This window comes from Cyrtonyx montezumae, unplaced genomic scaffold (genome assembly GCF_038088225.1).
Source record: "Cyrtonyx montezumae isolate F1298 unplaced genomic scaffold, pur_monq_1.0 scaffold_8, whole genome shotgun sequence".
NCBI lineage: Eukaryota > Metazoa > Chordata > Aves > Galliformes > Odontophoridae > Cyrtonyx > Cyrtonyx montezumae.
Window position 1 is genome coordinate 51,125,424 of NW_027072089.1, and position 20,661 is coordinate 51,146,084.

At 33.8% G+C, this 20,661-nt stretch overlaps 1 protein-coding gene across 2 annotated transcripts in view; it reads left to right on the top strand.

Annotated features, from left to right (window-relative positions):
- CDH7 (cadherin 7) overlaps positions 1–19,956 on the top strand; it is a 71,966-nt gene extending 52,010 nt beyond the window's left edge. Inside the window, exons 6-11 of one of the 2 annotated variants that reach the window (XM_065751864.1) lie at positions 183–436; positions 4,320–4,456; positions 6,612–6,733; positions 9,281–9,398; positions 11,995–12,246; positions 19,463–19,956. In XM_065751864.1, the coding sequence (XP_065607936.1) occupies positions 183–436; positions 4,320–4,456; positions 6,612–6,733; positions 9,281–9,398; positions 11,995–12,246; positions 19,463–19,956 (1,377 nt within the window). Of the gene's footprint in view, positions 1–182; positions 437–4,319; positions 4,457–6,611; positions 6,734–9,280; positions 9,399–11,279; positions 11,324–11,994; positions 12,247–19,462 lie in introns of those variants that run through there. The other variant, XM_065751866.1, reaches the window with a different exon arrangement.
- The last annotated feature ends 705 nt before the right edge of the window (positions 19,957–20,661 follow it).

A 20,661-nucleotide genomic window follows, 5' to 3' on the forward strand; every position in this document is an offset into this window, starting at 1 on the left:
AGTAGGACACTGCAAAGACAGTGTTTGGATAAAGACGAAAGAAGAGCCATCCACTATGCTCTAACAGTTGAAAGTACTGCTTGGATAAAGATGGCAAAACTCATTTTCTTCTTACTGTCTGTTGTGAGTTTTGCTGCAAAATTATTGGGTAATAAAATTTTCAAATAATTTTATCTGTATAGGAGTTGGATTTTGAAGCTAAAACAAGCTATACCCTGAGGATAGAAGCAGCCAATATGCATGTTGACCCTCGCTTCCTAAGTCTGGGACCCTTCAGCGACATGACAACTGTGAAGATAATCGTAGAAGATGTTGATGAGCCACCTGTGTTTACTTCACGTTTATACTCCATGGTGGTGTCTGAAGCAGCAAAAGTTGGTACTATCATTGGAACTGTAGCAGCCCATGATCCAGATGCCTCAAATAGTCCAGTCAGGTAATTAGAGCTACAGAATGATAAAATCACCTAGGTTGGAAACAGTCTTCTAGATTACTAAGTCCAACTCTCAAAATGACCTATTGAATCAAATCACTAAACCATGCTCGTTAGTGTCACGTCCACACATCTCTTAAATGCCTCTAGGTATGGGAACTCATCATTTCACTGGGTGGCCCATTCCAATGTTTGGCCACCCTCTTCATGAATAAGTTACTCCTAACATCCAATTTAAACCTCCTGTGATGTAACTTATAAGACTTCTTAATTAATTATTTATTTAGCCTTTGCTTTGAAGCTGCTTTTAATTTTTTTTTTTTTGTAATGAGAGACTATTTGTTTACATTTAAAGCAATTATTTTTTTCCCTTGCAGAAGGAGACAGAGGTACTCTTTGCGTATTTTCAGTTTTTTACACATGAACAGATAACATTTGACAAAAATTAATATATTTAATTCTCTGTAAAGTAAGTAGGTAAGTAAAATAAATAAATAAGTAAATAAATAAATAAGCAAAGATATAATTTCAGGATTCCAAAGCAAAAATAATCCTCATTATATTACCTATATTATCTTCTTTGTAAATTTAGGAAGAATGCATTATAATCTGTAAAAAATTATGTTGCGTTCATTCAGTTAAGGCCAAGATCTCTCTCCTTTTTTCATTTACTGATTGCACTGTACACAAGAAAGTAATAGTACTGGGATGCTTTTGCATGGTAAACCAAAACTGAGATCTCAAAAGAAAAATTAATAACAATAAACTGTTTATGTGAGAGAAATGGATAGGGTAAGATGTGTCCTGTATTTGCCAGGATAATTAAAGGCAATGATCTTATGACTATGGTAAGCTCTGCTACAGTTAAATATCTTCAGTTGAAATAGACACTATAAGACACATGAAAACCTTCAGGAGCTTCTTCCTTTGTCTTGCTTATGAAGAACTTGTAGTTGTTCAATAATCTAATGTCCAAGAGCATAAGGAACATAGGAAGGATCTGAAGGGTAGTACTGTGACTCAGGAGAATTCTGAGGACTTAAATACCTGTAGCAGGAGGACAATAATAAAATTGAAAGTTAGTATCAAGTTTCATCTGTTATTATTTGTTTAGGGCATATAGAGAAATAAACTTCAGAGATACAGAAGTCATTTGGATGTTATCATTTTTGTTGATGTTAAATTTTACTTTTATGCAGTGAGTATGACTTTGTGACACTGGTACAAATTTTAAAAGTAAAGTGTATGTTTTACACTTAGAGGTGATGCAAGCATTCTCTCCCTTTCTTTCATTATGCATTTGCAGGAGATTCAAAATAGTTGCTTCCTATCATGTATAAACAAGTCTTAGATGGATGAGTTGGCAGGGATTTACTCGTGAAATCCGTCTTTGATGATCTTTCTCTGCTGTGGAAATGTTTTCTGGCATGGACGTTAGTATCTGGTACATAATATAGTTTAGCATACCCATCATAAAAAGCTGTTATATCACCAGCTTAACTGACATCTGGAAGACTTCTTCTGTTTCAAAGTTGCCTGGAATTCAAAGGAGATGAAAGTGAGAAATAGTGAGAGTTTATATGCTTATGATCTTGCTATGTATGTTATCAGGGGCACTGGAAAAATATATAGAGATGTCCTGCATCTGCTGTGGTGTACATAATAGACCAGATTTTCCTAAAACTGGAATCTGTTAAGGAAGATTTAAGCATAATTCCTTTCATGATCAATTTATAAAGTTTAATTTATTAATCTGTACTCAAAATTCAAAAATTGGAATATTGGTAGATTAAAATTTTTCATTTGTTACCATTCAGAGAAGGTTGCAATTAAAGGATCAGATATGCCTAAACTTTGACAATACCAATACTACTACTATTACTAATAATAAATAATTTGAAAATAAGAGATTATTTCATATGGACCTGAGAATTATTGATGCTTGAACTAGCTTAAATAAAGGGTTTAAGACTCCTGCAGCTCAAAGATTTTGAAGTTTTAATGGTTGCAAGGAATTAAAGTATTTAGAGTGTTTAAAATAGTTTGTGGTTGTGTTTTTTTTTTTTTGTTTTGTTTGTTTTTTTTTTTGTTGTTTTTTAATTTGAATATGGTACAATAGTTGTAAATAAGGGTTAAACAAAGCTGCTTGGTTCCTATGCATAAAAAACTATTTTTGATTCTTGTTTCATAACAATCTGTTTATTTTATACAACCTGTTTTCCTGTGTTTTCCTACAATCTTTTCCTCCTTCCCTTCCTTCCTCCCTCCCTCCCTCCTTCCCTCCCTCACCCCTTCCTCCCTCCTTCCCTCTTTCCTATTGCTTTCTTTGGTTGATTTTCTGCTTTTTCTTTTTCACTTTTTTCTATCATATTTCTTTCCCTTTCTCTCTCTCTTTTTGTAATTTATTACAATGTTTGTAAGAAATACCTTATTTTCAAATTGCAGAGTAATATTGTTTATAATTACAAAGCATAATGATTGACAGTGGATTGAATCACAACTACTGGACCTGCCATGACTGACTACTTAGTAGAGGTGGCAGACAATCTGCAGGGAAAACTTGACAGGAACAAAACAGTTGAAGAGCACAGCTGACCAAATAAACAACTGTGCTGCAAAGAAAATTAAAATTGAAGTACAGTTCAGGTTGTCTTTAAAAATGTAGAGTGAAAAAGGGAGACCCTCAATTAAAGAAAACTTCTGTTGCTTTATTTATTAAATTCATTATGTCTTTCTCTCACTGTGAGATAATTAAGAAAAGCAACGCTAAATGCATAATAAGTCTATACTCTAGAGATTTTGTATCCAAGAGGGTTAAACACAGTAATACAACAGGTTATGTTGTACAGCTGGTGTATTTCAACACAGAACAAACATATCGTGCCATAATATTGTCATGTCTGGAAAGTCCTGATTTTGCACTGTCATCCATAATTCTTTCTTTCCACATTGTTAAAAGGTTTTGATTAATGCTATATCAATAATCTAATATATTGTCAGTGTGACAGTAATTGTAATGAACACACTTGGTCTGACTCAGACATTTTAATTCATCTTGATCTAAATGACAGTGCAAGATTCTGACCCGATATTAAATAGAACATCAAGAATACTCCAGCTGTAAATCTAATTCTGCCTAATCAACTTCCTCATTCTCTCAAAAAGGATATAAGCAAAACACTCACAGGCAATCTGACCCTTTCACTCATGCTGTTTTCTGTTTACTAAAGATCTCATTTCCCCTTCCTAAAACAAGTTTGAAAATAAAGCATATGTTAATCTAAAGAGTCCAGGGAATGAACTTATGTTTGTCTAAAGACAGTGAAGTGCTGGGAGCTGACAGTGATGGCATACAACCCCTTGATTTACTTCCCAACCTCATTTTTTATTTTTTTCCCTTCCCCAAAGCTCTGAGTGACTCAGGGTTTCTTTTGCTGGTAACAGAAAAGATTTATGCTCAGACTGTGACCCCCTGTGGGAACAAAGCCTGGCTTTGCTTTCATCAATGTAGCAAACTTCCAACTCACTTTCTCTTTAGTTTGGGTTCAGGAGGATACTGTTCCATGAGTAAATGGATATTTACATTGTAAATATATTATACTATGTCCAGAGAAAGAAAAGAGGGGAATTCCTATAACGTCACTTAAGAGGGCACTGTAGTAACAGAGCCTGCCATGGTCAGGACAGGTCATTCATTGTCTAGCCTGTGTGGTCTTGTCATTACTTAACAGTTTTGCCTCTTTTAAAACTCTGGAGAAAAGGGACAAAACCAAGCCCAATATGGGGAAATAATGGAAACTCTGTCTTTCTAATGAGAAATCAATGAAACATTTTTACAAGCTATAACTGAATATAAATCAAAAGTTTTCTTTCATCCTTCACCTAGGTACTCAATAGATCGAAACACAGACCTCGAGAGGTATTTCAATATTGATGCCAACAGCGGAGTCATTACAACTGCCAAGTCTTTGGACAGGGAAACTAATGCCATTCATAACATTACAGTCTTGGCCATGGAGAGTCGTAAGTAATAATTAAAAGATTTTATGAACTGTTTATGTGCAAAACTTCAGGTTTAGTTGGGATCAGCTACACCAAGTGAAAGTATGACAATATTTAAAAACATGACAGACTCTTCTCATTCAATGTAAAAGACACTTATGTGATTAGAAAAACAAATACAACAGTTTAAGCATTCTCTATTTCCTTTGCCACACTTTGTGTAGGCTTTTAACTTTAGAAAAACAAGTACAAAGGTAAATTGAATTAGTTATCATAAATCTCACATCAAATATCATTAGAACAAGAGTAATATGCAATAGATTATATCAGTTATCCCCTCTTAGTTTGAGACTCAGAATTGATTGTTGTTGGTCTACAATAGCACTCTTAAAAAGGATGAAAAACGTGAATACTTATGTGTCTTTATTCTTAGGTAAGATATTAAGGGATATTTTGTATTTTATGTCTTTTTTTTCTGGAGAAAAGTGATGAATCACACTTTTGAAATGCATGCAAGAATTTTGTTAACAAAACTTCTAAGTGTAAAGTTGTTGGGCTCTGAATACATTCTGTAAAAATATGTTTTTGTGCCTTTTTATTTGAATAATTTCTTGATTTAAATGTAATTCTTATTATTAATCTATTGGTCTACATGTGTTGGCCTTGGGTGTTTGCCGTCAGTCTACAACACTATGTCTCTGCTGCTCTTTCATCCTCACTCTCTTTCTCCATTACAACATGGGTCCCTCCCACAGGATACAGTCCATGAATTGTTTCATCTTGTGCTTTCAATGGGCTGCAGTTTTTCAAGGACTGCTCCAGCATGGGTTTGTACCATATAGCGCAGTCCATCAGGAACAGGCTGCTAGCATATATTTGTTCCTCAGAGGTCCACTGTATGATTTTTGCAGTTTACAGCTTCCATCAAGGCATATTCACCTGTTGCAGTGTAGATTTTCATGGCTTTCAGTGGAACCTGCTTCACCATGTTCTTCAACATGGGCTGCAGGAGAACTGCTCTTGCATCTGGAGCATATTTTCTCACCCTACTTCACTGGTCTCCGTGTTTTCAGGGCTGGGCTGTTTCTCTCTATTTTCCTGCTCATTTTCCAGATACCGTGAAGCATTTTGTACCTTTTCTTAGATACATTGTCACAGAAGTGCAACCAGTGTGCTCATAGACTCAGTTTTGCCCAAAAGTAGGTCCCTGTTACATCAGTAGAGGGGAAAGTTGGTGTCAAAATTGCTTGATATTTCACACATGGAATAAAAAGAAAAAAAGACATTGTCTTTCTGTGTCTGAATGCATTTCTTTAAAAATTTCTAATGTTTGATAAGATTTGTTTGTAATACACTAAAAAAAAATAGATACATCTTTTAACATCTGTACAGTTTTTTATTCTGTACTGATATATCACTAACGGAAATAATGATGGTAAAAATCAATAAATAATAGTTATGTAGTCTCTCCAATACAGAAGTTTTATGTAACAAAATAGATACAATATGCACAGATGTTCATTTTCTTTATTCTACCAAATATCTGCTGTTTGAGATTCATTCAACATTTATCTGCTGTTTGAGATTAAATGGTGACATTATGTCTTGCACAAAATGACATTTTAGCTGGAAGTGTGCATCAATTAATAATACTGTTGAAAGGTATAGTTCAGTGTACACATTTGCTTGGAAATACAAATTCTCACCCCACTTTTTTGTTTGTTTCTTTGTTTCAGGTAGCTGAAAGAATTCTGTTTTTAACTTTTAAATTTGAGTTTTACTTAAATTACTTTCATGTATAATAACTGGGCTACTCCTGATATGGGTAGTGCTGTTCTGTCTCACTGTGCACCCTCGCTGATGGTTATAGATCACTTTATTATCCTTCCATGTGATGCAAATGATTGCTCTGACTAATGAGTTAGATTTTCAACATAGTCTTCATAATACATTCTTGATTTCATTGACTCTATCAAGAAGCACAAACATTGTTTTAATTTGGAATAGAAGATTAAACTAAGATCTTTCTTTTTCTTTTAAAGAGGGATTGTAATTGATTTGGCAAGCATATGAAAAACAATGCAAATGAAAAATATACTGACCCAAAGAAAAAATCTCTTAGAGTTCTACTTAATTACATTGTTGGCTTTTTTTTTTTTTTTTTTTTTTTGTATAGAGAATCCAGCACAGATTGGGAGAGGATATGTAGCCATAACTATCCTTGACATCAATGACAATGCCCCTGAGTTTGCTATGGAGTATGAGACAACTGTCTGTGAAAATGCTCAACCTGGCCAGGTATAGGTCTTAATACTTTTTGTGTTTATTTTTATCAACTAGGCAGTATTTCCTTTGAAAGTCTGTAACCTTTAAGATAAAATAAAATCAAATTATAGCAGTAAAAATGATGCTTTGATGTGCAGTGTAAGCAAATTTTCCTTAAGTTCTAAAATATTTACCCTGTGTTGTGGTCGAAGGGTGGACTGGTGGATAAGGAATTGGAAGGTCATGACCAGAGTGGACAGTAGCTCTATGCCCAGGTGAAGGCTGGTAATGACTAGTGTCCCTCACAGGTTAGTCTTGGGACTAGTATTCTTTAACATCTTTATCAGTGACACAGATGATGGGATTAAGTGCACCCTCAGAAGGTTCATTGATGACATCAAGCTGAGTGGTGCAGCTGATATGGCAGAAGGAACGGATGCCATCTAGAGGGACTTTGATAAACCAGAATGGTTGGCCCTTGTGAACATAATGAGGTTCAACAAAGTAAAGTGCAAGGTTTTGCACTTGGGTCAGGGTAATCCCAGATACATATACAGTCTGGGATAAGATCTCCTTGAGAGTATACCTTCTGAGAAGGTCTTTTAGAGGTCCTGGTAGATGAAAAATTTAACATGAACCAGTAGCCAATGGCATTCTGTGCTGCATCAGAATAGGGTTGGCCATCAGGCTGAGGCAGGAGATTATCCCTCTCTATTCTGCTCACATGAGGCCCCACCTAGTATACTGTGTCCAGGTTTGGGGCCCCCGACACAAGAACGATGTCAGGCTTTTGGAGAGATCCCAGAGGAGGGCCATGAAAATAATCAGAGTGCTGGACTACCTCTCCCATGAAAACAAGCTAAAGAAGATGAGCTTGTTCACTCTGTAGAAGAGAAGGCTGTGAGGAGACCTCATTATGGTCCTCCAATATTATAGGGAGATTATAAACAGGAGGGGAATTAATGTTTTACTTGTCTTTATAGAGTTAGGACAAGGAGGAATGTTTTAAACTGTGGGAGAAAAGTTTCTGATTCATTGTCAGGGGGAATTTTTTCACTGAGAGGGTGGTGAGGTGCCTGAACAGATTTTCCAGAGAGGTTGTGGATTCCCTGTTCCTGGAGGTGTTCAAGACCAGGTTTGATGGGGGTTCTTGGCAACATGGTCTAGCACTTGATCTAGTGGTTGGCATCCCTGCCTGCAGTAAGAGGGCTGGAACTTAATTATCCTTGAGTTCCATTCCAACCCAAGCCGTTCTATGGTTCTACTGTATGATTGAAGAGAAAGATGCAGATGTAAAAATGACTTATTCAGTGTAGCTGTTAATGTTCTGGTTTCTTTACAGCATAGCTAACATATTTTGCTAGCTCATAATGTTTTTACATAATGTTACATAATGTTTAACAATGCTTACTTTCTCATAATTTTACTGGGAAGTGGGAAATCTCAACACTGAGCATCTTCTGAGGCAAATTCCTATCTTTTCTAAAACAAGTTCAGTTTTCATTTTTCTTAGGAAATATGTTTCATAAGGTATGAATTTCACAAGAGGGAGATATTCCTAGAAAAATCTCTAGTGTTTTTAATTTCTGACCTAAATTCCAAATAATCTTAAACTCAAATAACCTTATGAAATTCCTCATAGCCCTAGACTCCAACGTTGTTTATCCTTGGTATCTGTCATATTTTAAGTTTTCCATTTTAATTTATAAGACATCTAATTCTCTCTTCTCTCTCCCAGACAGCTGGTAGGTCTCTCACAGAGATCCCACATACTCCCTGGGATTCTTTACTCTTTTGTACCTTCTTCTAGAATATCTTCCTTTCTGTGGCAGATATTGTTTATTATACATTTCAAAAGTACAGCAAAATTTTAATTCTCAACAGAAAAAAAACTGCAGTTATTAACTTACATTCATAAGAAATACAGGAATAGTATAAGAATGTTCTATTGGAGTATCTTCTTCTTGTCCCTGTGGTCCAATCAGAACTCTTACCTCTTAGTATTTGTTACTTAAAGGATTGTAAGCAATATTAAAATCTTTTTTGGGGGGGAGAGAAGTTTTGACAGAATTTTAAAAAATACAATTTAAATAAAGTGAAAAAACAACAACAAAAAAAAAACCCAGTACCCTATTATTATACTTAGGATTTGTCATTTTCCTTTTCATACTTCTTTTTAAAATAAAAAAGTGAATGTAAATAATCAAAAGCATAATCTCTTATTTGCAAATGATTACATTGCAATATTGATTGCAACAATTGATAACTACAAGGGCTGTGTTCTGGATATCACTATGCAGTTCATTCTCCAAACACTGATGAATGACAGGTCCAATTCTCTCGAGGTCCTGCAGAGCATTACTTTCATTGAATAAATTTCAAGTATGGGGAAAATAAGTCATGTTTCAATTAATAATACTATCTACTCATGCTTAGGAGTTAAGAAAACTTAAACACAATGTAAGCAGGACTTGAAGAGAGACTTGACACTTTAGCAGGTAATAGAGAACATATATAATATGCATGTATTTATGCTCCTTAATGTGCTAAACAGTGAAACATCTACGTATCTCAAAACAGATCATCCAGAAAATCAGTGCAATTGATAAGGATGACCCACCAAATGGTCATCAGTTCTACTTCAGTTTAACAGCAGAAGCAGCAAATAACCATAATTTTACACTTCAGGACAACAAAGGTAAGAATATAAAGACAACAGAACTTTTTTGTTTGAGTAAATATTCACCTCTAATACTTACTGTTTTTAATATATTGTGCTGATTATGATCTATATAAATTTCTATTCTGGTAATGATGTGAATTAAAATAGAATCAGCCCCTAAATTAATCCTATCTATAGACTATCTGTCAAGGAAATAAAGCTGTTGTCTGCATCATTTAAAGCCTTGAGCCAAACAGGAGCTTCAATTTTTTTAATTTTTTTTTCCCAGAAGTTGATCTTTTCACATTTTCCCACTGTATTTATATGTTTTTGTCTAAACTAGATTTTACCTTGGGGCAGTAACTGAAAGACATCCAGGAATTCATGTTTTATTAAAATAACTCAAGGCATAAAAAATAAGTGTACAGGGTTGTTTTTTTTTTTTTGTTTTGTTTTTGTTTTTTGAAAAACTAATCTTTTCAATAGGCATACCACCTACTGAAGAATGATTTTGAAAATAGAAGCTGTCTGCAGTATTTACACGGACTTCTTACTAACATTTCCCCACAGACTTATGAAAAGAATCCCATGGACATCACATTTCTATTAGTTAAAATATCTGAGAACATGCTTCTAATTAGTGTTCTCATTGCACTGCATAGTATAGCAGCTGGATATGAGTCAGTTTAGATATTAGTTGAATTTGAGGAAAGTATAACTACATAGGTCACTCTGAATGTAATGCCTCCTATTTATTTCCATGGAAAATACAACCAATAAAAAGAGCACAATAAAATTATTTGGTAGAGCACATTTTTAGCCACTGAAAACTATTTCTCAACACAGTCATCACCATTAGGTATGCATTTTTTCCAGTGATGAACAGGAGACTTTATTCTTTGCCCATAAAAATTGACACCAGCAGAGGCGAACCACTATTGCTGTGGCCACTCCTGAAACACACCACCCATACTTTCAACTATGCTCACATCTGCTTTTTGGTTTCCATAAATGTTCAGCAAGCACTGAGGAATGTCAAGATGTGCCATTTTTTTCACATGTAGAAATTAAGTTCTACACCTTTTATTCATACACATGTCCATGTCAGATACCATTTGGTTGGATTTCTCATCAGTTGCCATATGTTGCATGGCACCAAAATGTAACAGCATATCAGTGGGAAGTTTCAACCTCTATTGCCATACCACCAGCATCCACTTCTGACTCTGTGGGACAAAATAATAAAATGGAAAGTGTTACTTTTGGACCAGCTCTAATGAATAGAACCATCTTACTCTTGGATTGCTCTTTCATGTACTAGTACTAACTAAAGTTGCAAAGTCATTTTTATTAATAAGAAAAAAGAAGACATATGGTGGACTATGCAGTAATGTTTGTACTGACTTCAAACAACTTTCACTGTGTACACGTGACCTAATAAAGACCTCTCTCATGCAGCTGTTTATTGCCTTTTCTTGCATGCAACTACTAACATATGTAATGTTCTTCATACAAGAAGCTTACAGTTTGAGAAGAAGAACTGTAAATAATGATCAAGATAATATATTTCTAGAAATTTAGCACTATTACAAGTATTGTAAAGTGTTTAATAAAAAGACAATCTCTTTTCCAAAGAACTTATAATTTGCTGAGGTCAATAATAGACCCTTCTAATGCTGGTAAAATCAATGGAGTTACAAAATAGTGCAGCAGTTGCCTCTTCTGACATTATTTAGTTTTATACATATCGCATATAGTTCTGTATGAAGAAATGTTTATATGTTTTCCAGAAAGGTCATAATAGATGACACAATAAGATACCTCTACTGGACTATCAATGTATCTATCTATAGAAAGGCAGATAGCTAGATGATAGATAGACAGACCGACCGACCAACCTTTTCTATACATTTCTAGGAGATGTATCTCCCTACCTCTCAGGAGCTGTCAACCTGTATTGAACACAGTGAGTTTTGCAAATATTTTCTGGAACACATGGACTTTTCAGTCACCAAGCTCAGAGCAGCACTGCAGCACACATTTTAGATTGATTATATTAATCATCTTGTTGAGTCTTGGCTGAGGTGGAAAACAAGTGCATGTCTTTATTATATGTGACATTACCTGTATTTGTACACCAATTGAATAATTTCTTTTTTACATTTAAAAAAAGAATCAATCATTTGTCTTCAGAACTGATTCACCTATGAATACGCTCATGAATTCCATACTATCTATACTGCAAATACTTGTAACAGAAATTTGGAAATCAAAAATGAAATGTATGCAAATACTTAACCTAATTACTGTAGTGTGTCTTTTTTTTTCTCCTTTATAATAATTGTATCTTCAACTATACATCAAGACTGTGTAAATGTGAGCATGCTAAAACCAAACAGATTTCTGAAATTCTGAAAAAGTCTTTCATGGAAAGCAGAAATATTTCTGTGTATTTGATCTTGAATTTTCAGCTGATCCTACCTCTGTAGATTAAGAAGTGTTATGACCAGGAAATAGAAGCTCATTGAAATAATACAAATGTGCTTTTAAATTCTTTTGTGTAACAGCCTGTATTTTTTATGTTCCAGTAAGACCAAGTATTTCACTTTGATCCTTTTATTCCTTTGCCTAGATAACACTGCAACTGTATTAACTAGAAGAAATGGTTTCCGAAGACAAGAACAATCTGTTTTCTACTTGCCAATATTCATTGTGGACAGTGGATCACCTTCACTTAGTAGCACTAATACCCTCACCATAAGAGTCTGTGATTGTGATGCAGATGGTATTGCTCAGACATGCAATGCAGAGGCATACATCTTGCCTGCAGGACTTAGCACTGGAGCCCTGATAGCAATATTGGCTTGTGTTTTAACACTGCTGGGTAAGTCTTCTTCCTGTTATTATTATTTTTCATATAAGTAGCAAAATATAAATACATACATACAGAGTTCTTTATTTTTTTTAAATCCCTACTTTTTTTTTTTTTAATGGAGTATCTAATATTGCAAGTGAAACAGCATTTTGTATCACGAACCGCACAAAACCCTCAGTCTGGGATTTACAAGTTCAAATATTTTGTTTCTTTTACAAGCAGCCTCCAGAGGCATATATAAAATAACATTAGATGGAAAAAGATCGTTTGCAACAAATGTATTATTGAAGAGGTAGACAATACAGTTTACGGAAGTATTTCCTAGTTTAGTGTAACAGCTGGTCATTTTCAGATCAGTGTGTGTTCTTTTCAGAGAGATAACTCTTAAAACATTTCTTGAATTGTAGAGAACAAAATACACTCAGGAAATAGAATTGATATAATTTACTGATGAGAATCATCATATTTAATTGAATATCTTCTACAGAACAATCTTTTGTTAAGCCTGCAACTGGAGGCACAGTTGAATTTTATGTTATGCAGTGAAACTACAGCTGTATAAAAGACAGGCGGAGGAACCAGTTTGCAAACAGTGAAACAGTGTCAAGAGCCTAATTTGGTTAGCATTTCTCATTTTCTGCCAAATCCTTAAACAACATGCCTACATGGTAGCATTACAAGCCTAAATCAGGGAATAAACATGAAGAATCATCCTTGCATCTTTGGGATGCAGATAAGCAAAGGTGTAATTTCACTTACTGTCAGAAAAATACAATATTAAAAAGTTCCCACTTGTCCCAGTTCAGCACATGAGAATTCCCTCAAGTGTTGTTATCATTGAAGAGATTTCTCTATTTGCTGAATTCACATATCAGCCCAAGAGGAAGGAGAAGACCAAAGTCTTCCCTAATTCATGTAGTCCCACTGATGAATTATCTGTTACTGTTATCCAAGTAATTTGCATCAGATCAAGATACTTTTGTTGGCACTTTTGTTTGTGGAAATATTTTAACCATATATAGAAGATTTTTCATTGACTTTGTGTTGTTTTTTTTTTTCCACATTAAGAAGGAAACGTTCTTTCATCTACAAATAAATGTTCCTCCTGCTATTATGTGACAAAGAAAGCCAAGAACATAAGATTGTTCAATCTTAATCAACGTGTTTCAGTCTAAACTTAAGAAGAGATGGAAGTGAATTTTTGTCAACAATTTTAATGAACATTTTTTCTTACAGTGTTTCTAGGTTATCTATACTCCCAAATAAACTTTATTTGCACATACAGGTAAATGGTACAGTTCAAAAAGGTACACAACCATAGGTTCTTCTGTCAAATGACATTGACATCAGTGGAAAATTGTCCACTGAAAGCATGAGTCAGATGTACTTAAGAATTCTGTAACCACTGGAATTCATTTAATCCTAAATTGAAATGCCACCATTTCTGTTAATATATATATAAAAGAATTTCTGAGAAGTGCATAAGGAACAATCACAGCTAAAAGTCAGGCTTTCCTGGGCAGGAGCATTTTAGAAATAGGAGTCTTATGTGATAAAGTAGAACATTCAGTGGAGATACAGCAAATTACCAGGTAATAATAACTTCCTTATTCTACTCAGTATACCAGGCTTTAAACACAACCAGTAAATTAAGTAACCTAAGCTTTTATTCCAGTCACCTATAGATTATGTCAAACCAACATTTGGTATAGAACTGAGGATAAACTGTGTGGGCACGGATTTTGAATGAGCTGAGCACTAAAGAGGAATCTCACAGATGACAATATTACCATTGATTTTAGTTGTCAAGGAATTGGACTTTGAAATTTATCTGTGTGAATATGTTGACACTATTTATTCAAGTAGACTTTTCAGTGTGCTCCCATTGTTTTCTTTCTAAACTATTCTTCTTGGATACAATTCACAGTTGGAGGCACATTTTAGGCTGTGTTTGTATGTTGTCCATGGTTTGAGTCCTGCAATTTTATGTTAGATCTTGAAGATGTTTTGTTCTCAGCCAGGTATCAGTCTTCTCAGATAAGAGATGGCTAAGGATCCTGTATCCCCAGTGAAATCCCAAACAAGTCTTTCTTGTCTGATTCCAGAGTCTTTCTTCTTCTCTTGTTTATTACCAGAGGGCAGTTTCTGGATCAGTTGCATGGTTGTACAGCTAGGAATTTCCTTTGTAGTCCCATTTTCTGTTCACATACTCTCCTGGGAAAATAAATAAATAAATAAATCCTGAAGATCATCTAGTACTGCATTAAGAATAGGCTTCAGCTGTTGATTATAATGGGTGAGATTTGCACAACTGTCAAAATGTCATGAATACATGCATTCTGATGCTAATATCTTGAATTCTTAACAAGTTGTTATCTACTTAAAGTTAGTATTATGTGCTTTGGAATTTGTTGTTGCCCCTTAGAGCCCTTTGTCTAAGAAATAACATTTGTCTTGGTGAAGACACTGATTGTCTCAATGAGATTTCTCAGTGTAATTATTTTTACTTAAATAACTGATCAGTTTTAGATAAGCACAGCGTTTTCACTGACGCTAAGAAGGAAAATAATTACTGCATGATATGAATTCACTACGATCACATACAGCATAGTAAAGCCTATTTTATTCAAAGTAAAATCATTTAAAAAGTTATAGACATTTTACAGAAATATTTTCACTCCTTAGTCTGACTGATAGAGATTAAATTCTAAATTTTATTTCACAAGAAAATTCCAGTACTTTGTTAATTACTCAAAAACCCTTTTAATTATTCACTTTTCAGTATGGTTGTGTTTTAAAGAAGAAACTTAATAAAGAAGTGCTTGCAATTTATTCTATAAAAAGCATATGGAAAGCTAGTTTACATTTTTTTTAAATACATAATTCTTAGAGAAATAAGAAAGATTTTTTTTTTACTTCCCCTTAAAATTACGTAGTCATTTAATTCAGGGTAATTTATTTTTTAATCACCATCTTTGAGACACAATAATTGCATATGTTATAAATGCCTTGTATAAAATGTATGCATAATATAATACGCACATACACAAATAATGTTCAGTTGTAGATAATCCAATTATATTCAAGAGGTTAATGTTTTCTTTGTATTTAAGCAATAAAAAGCTAGATTGACATAATTATCTTCCATGATTTTAATCTTCCATATTTCTGAATATAATCTATTCCTTTAATTTCCTATCTTTCCTTAGAAGTAGTAAAGAAAATGGCCCATTTATCTGGCATTAGATTTTATAAATTAATAACAGGATGGAAGAGTTCAGTATGTTTGGTTCTTTATTTCACAGTTGCAGAAGTGATAAATCAATAAGTGTTTCAATCTGTAGGTAATTTGAATTGTGTCATGTAAAAGATGGCTGCATATGCAGTCACCAAGTCTGGGCAATCAGAGGTCACAGTTGCTTTGCAAACATCAATCCAAACTGATTAAGCAACAGTTGAACATTAATCTTACTAATTCAGAATTAAATACAAATTTTCTAAGTCATGGCCTCTGCATTCCTAGATCTTATCTGACTGTACTAGTAACTGCAATATGTAACAAAATCAGTTACTAGTGTGGTGCACAGATGGCTAAAAGTCTTCAGTCTTCAGCTTTACAGCTCATGACACAGCTAAGCCATAAACCAATGTGCATGTTCTCTTGCAGCTGTGGTGACTTATTGTTATAGTAAATGCCAACCTAAGGTGTGTAGTGTGTACAGGGCCTGATAATACTTGTGATTTAGGTCTATCTCTTTCTGTACAGCACTGCATGTAGGCTTCCTCAGATTGTCTTAGAGCCATTACAGCTTCTTTATAGATATGCTGCCGTTTCAATAATCACAAAAGGAAAGAAACAGAGAAGTAAGCATGGGTAAAATGAACCCGACTTTTCATTAGATCACACTAAATCTGAAATTTCAAAATAATTCTATTAAACACATTGCAACATGTCAAAGCCAAAAACTCTTCCTGCATTCAATATTATTTTAAAAACTGATCTAGCTGAACTGACACTATCGATGCCATGATTATAGTTGTATCAACCCAAAAATAAAATTATACTTTATCACAAATGCAAATGACAAATTTTTTTAATGTCTTACCTATTAAACAAAATGAACATTTTTACCAATTCAGGTAAATCAAAACAAAAAAGTTACTATAAATGTATTTCAACTAGTTCTAATTATTTGGTATTAATTCTTATTTACTTCTAATATCAGTTATTAATTTATTTGTTAAATTACATACAAAATCAGTCTTGGCATTTCATCTAGCATCAGTTCAGTGTAACAGTATAGAGCCAAAGGTAATATATATGTCTCTAGAAAATTTCTAGATGACATTTTATTACATTTTATTTTATTAACATTTTATTACATTTTATTTTATCTCTAAACAGCCTGTAATAGTTTTTTTCTAGATGTTCAGCCAGTCACAAATTACTGACTTATTTCTTCTTTTGCAAATCCATGACATAGTGAGAAATGAATCAGTTTAAAAATAATTTTCACTTGATTTAGATATCAGTGAAATTTGTTTTGTGCATCTACTCATCTCTGCATTTGCTGAAATGCCACTAAAAGCTTTGTTCATTGAGAGGTTAAACATTATTGTTCATAGTTGTTGAAAGGGCTAGAAATTAATAATCTCATAAAGCCATCTGAATACTAAAAGGTTTAACCTTTAGAAAGACTCCATGTTTCTCTTGGCTTCAAGGAAGTGTGCGATGTACAAGGAATACTATATAAAACATTCATTGCATCTTGATTTTTATTGCACCTTCAGGCACACCTGCCTACAGAGCTTCATATTTTTTCCCTTATTAACAGTTATTTCACTTTCAAAATGAAGTCTGTTAAGAATGGCAGTCGTAGAAAAACACATTTACACTTGATTAAAGATTATCTGCTTACCCTCATCGGAATAAAAATTGAGGCAGTAAATATTAAAAATATTAAAAAAAATATGTTGATAGCAATTTTGACTTAAATGTATATTTGTACTGTCAGCAAACTAATTTGTCTTTCACTTAAAAATATCTTTCATCATTGGAAAAAGCTGGAACTGCTGTCTGATTACTTTTGTCTGTTAAGAGGAAAATGTTATCTGTTACATCATCTACTACTCAATTTATATTTTAAAAATACCAAAATGTTTTGAAATTTCATGAAAAGCACTGTAGATGTCAAAAGTTCTTTGTTTTCAAACTGCTTATGTAAATGTTGAAATTCGTGCTCTAAACCAGTGACACTTGAATTCAATAGACAAGACAGGATTCAGCAGTAGTATAGAGTCATAAGGCATCTGTTAGTAGATGGATCATTAGACTTGTGTCTTAAATATATATATAAATAATATATATATATATATATATATATATATTTTTTTTTTTTAAGAGAGAAACTTTTTCCAGAATTCTTTTTAGACATACATGACTCCAAAGGAAAACAAAAAGATTTGCAGGTCTGCCTTTAAACAGCTTACTCCTTAGCCCATTTGAATCATTATTACAATGTCTGTGGAAATATAGTATTAATTTCTACATGTAACATTTCTGAATAACTTGTTTAACCCTAATCAAGTGATCCTCATGTTAAATTATGTCTCTTGCTAACTGGAATAATACCGCTTTTAAAAATTTCTGCATGAAAATAAAGGCTTTCAAGTGTGTTTTATATAAAGGCTGCTCTGAAAATAATGCCTCCTATTTTATGTTGGCACATGCCATCAGAAGTGGATGTTGCTGGTATTCCATTTCATAGCTTTGTGACAGATGGCAGCTGAGAGGTAGTCTGACAAAATAGTGTCTGACATGGAAGTGTGTATAAAGAGGTGTGTCACTGAATTCCTTCGTGTGGAAAAATCAGCAACTATGGGCTTTCAAAAATGCTCGCTGAACATCTATGGAGTCTAAAAAGTGAATGAGAGCACAGTGAGGTGATGAATGGGGTGGTTCACCAGTTATTGTTTCCATGGAAATAAAAAAGAGGTATTACTTTTGGAACGACATATGGACAATTTATAGAGGATGCTTTTGAGACGTGTAAGAGAAGTTCATACTTAATTTTATCTCAGTAAACTTTACATTTTTTGGAAGTTTATGAAGCATTTAGTAGTCATATCAAAGTACACTAAGAATAGATGTCAAGCCTTAGATGTGTGAATACTCATAGTTATACATTCTTAAAATTAAAAATAAACACTAAATCAGAACAGATCAATTGAATGTGGAATTATGCTTTTTTTTTCAATATACTATTATTTTTACAGTCATAGCAGTGCCATCTCTTTTCTAGAAGTATCATTAACACAGCAAATGTTATCCTGCTGCTAAAAGATAATATTAACTGTTTTTGTAGGAGGATGATTCACATTTCATCACGTCCCACATATGGGTAGAATATTACTGGCTTCTATATTTTGTATGCCATTAATCATTCTTCTTTATCAAATCTATGTTGGAAAAAGGGAAGTCTTGACTTTGTTTCTCATAGTACTTTTGGTTGTCACCATAGTTTAACATTAAATTTTGAGGTGAAAGAAACACTAAAGACTAGAATTTAAAAATAATTAACTTTTCTTATGCTAGCAGATCCAGTAAAATCCAGTGCTAACAGTTCTCATTAGAAATAATTCATATACCTGAAGTACAGTGCTTTGGACTTAGAAGGAAAGCATGGTCTTAGGGATTCTTTTAATGTATGTCTGTAAGAGAGTCTTAAGTTGCATATAGCTTAACAATTCAGTCTTCCCTGATTTTTATGTATTTATTTTTCCCAGAAGAGATTTGCCATATACTTTAATTCAGTCACTTCCAAAACTAGTGGTTGTTAAATTCTATTCACTTTAGTTTATGAATGTACTTTTACTGTTCGGGCAATTAAGAGTACAAGAAAAGGTCCTTTTTTTAATTTCATGACTGTGAGATTTTGTAGTGAGACTGAATCAGTCCTAAAATTTATGTTTAGCAGATAACACAGGATATAGAATTAGAAATGAAGGCGTTAATTCTGAATGGCTTTGGAAATAAATTCTTTAACAGCTAAAAAGCTCATGGTTTAAAAGCTACTTTGGAATCTGTTAGATTCGAAATCTAGCTGCATAAATTGCCTGCAATTTCCTTATGTCTTTACCATATAACTTAATGAGTGCTTCCACACATACGAAAAATATGAGCAAACTTTAACATTTCTAAAACTTCAATCCTTTCCCATTCTAGTTCTTGTCTTGCTGATTGTCACCATGAGGCGTCGGAAAAAAGAGCCCCTCATTTTTGATGAAGAGCGAGATATCAGAGAAAATATTGTCAGATATGATGACGAAGGTGGTGGAGAAGAAGACACTGAGGCTTTTGACATGGCTGCCTTAAGAAACCTCAACATCATCCGAGACACCAAGACCAGGAGGGATGTGACACCTGAGATACAGTTCTTGAGCAGACCGACTTTTAAAAGCATCCCAGATAATGTTATTTTTAGGGAATTTATCTGGGAGAGACTAAAAGAAGCTGACGTGGACCCTTGTGCACCACCCTATGACTCCCTGCAGACATATGCATTTGAAGGGAATGGCTCAGTGGCAGAGTCCCTCAGCTCATTAGATTCGATAAGCTCAAACTCTGACCAGAACTACGATTACCTCAGTGACTGGGGCCCTCGTTTTAAAAGGCTTGCAGATATGTATGGGAGTGGTCCAGACTGCTTATACTCATAGCCTTGGAATCTCTCTCTGAAAATGCACTGAGGAGTACTAAAACAGAATATCTCAACCTTACAGACAGAAGAAAGTTGTAAATACTTCTCCATTTTTAATCTTTTACATTCTCTTTTTTTGTCTCGATGAAACATAACTTCATTAGACTTGTCCTAGAGACTGCACTGACCACACAGTATATGAGTATTTGATATCATTTTTAATAAAATGAAATGCTCAGCCACATTCAAATAGATAGCAACCCTCAGATACCTGCAGAGGGAACTTACTTTCAAGAGTATGCTATGCACAATGACCTCAAAGAGTCAATTACACTCTGCAGATGCCTTCACAGTATTACTATACCTAGAACACAAAGTCTGTGGTATATGTTTTAATAAAAGAATGATTTTTTTTAAATGACATATTCCAGTAATTACAATATATAGTATTTGCAAATGAAGTCTTTCTAGCAAATTTTCATTACAATGTTGTATATAGCTTCTGAAGTGAAAGGCAGAAGAGACTGTGAAAACAAACAAGAACTGAACCTTTTTTGTTTGTCCCTGTTTCCTTTCAAGTCAATTTATCTGTAAATTTCTGAGTAGATTTATAAAAAATAAAATTGCAATTTATTTTAAGAAATTCCAAATTTGTCATCAACATACTGGAGTATTTTCTAAGCCACATAAAAGGAGAAATATGGACAGATGTCCTTAAGGTTGA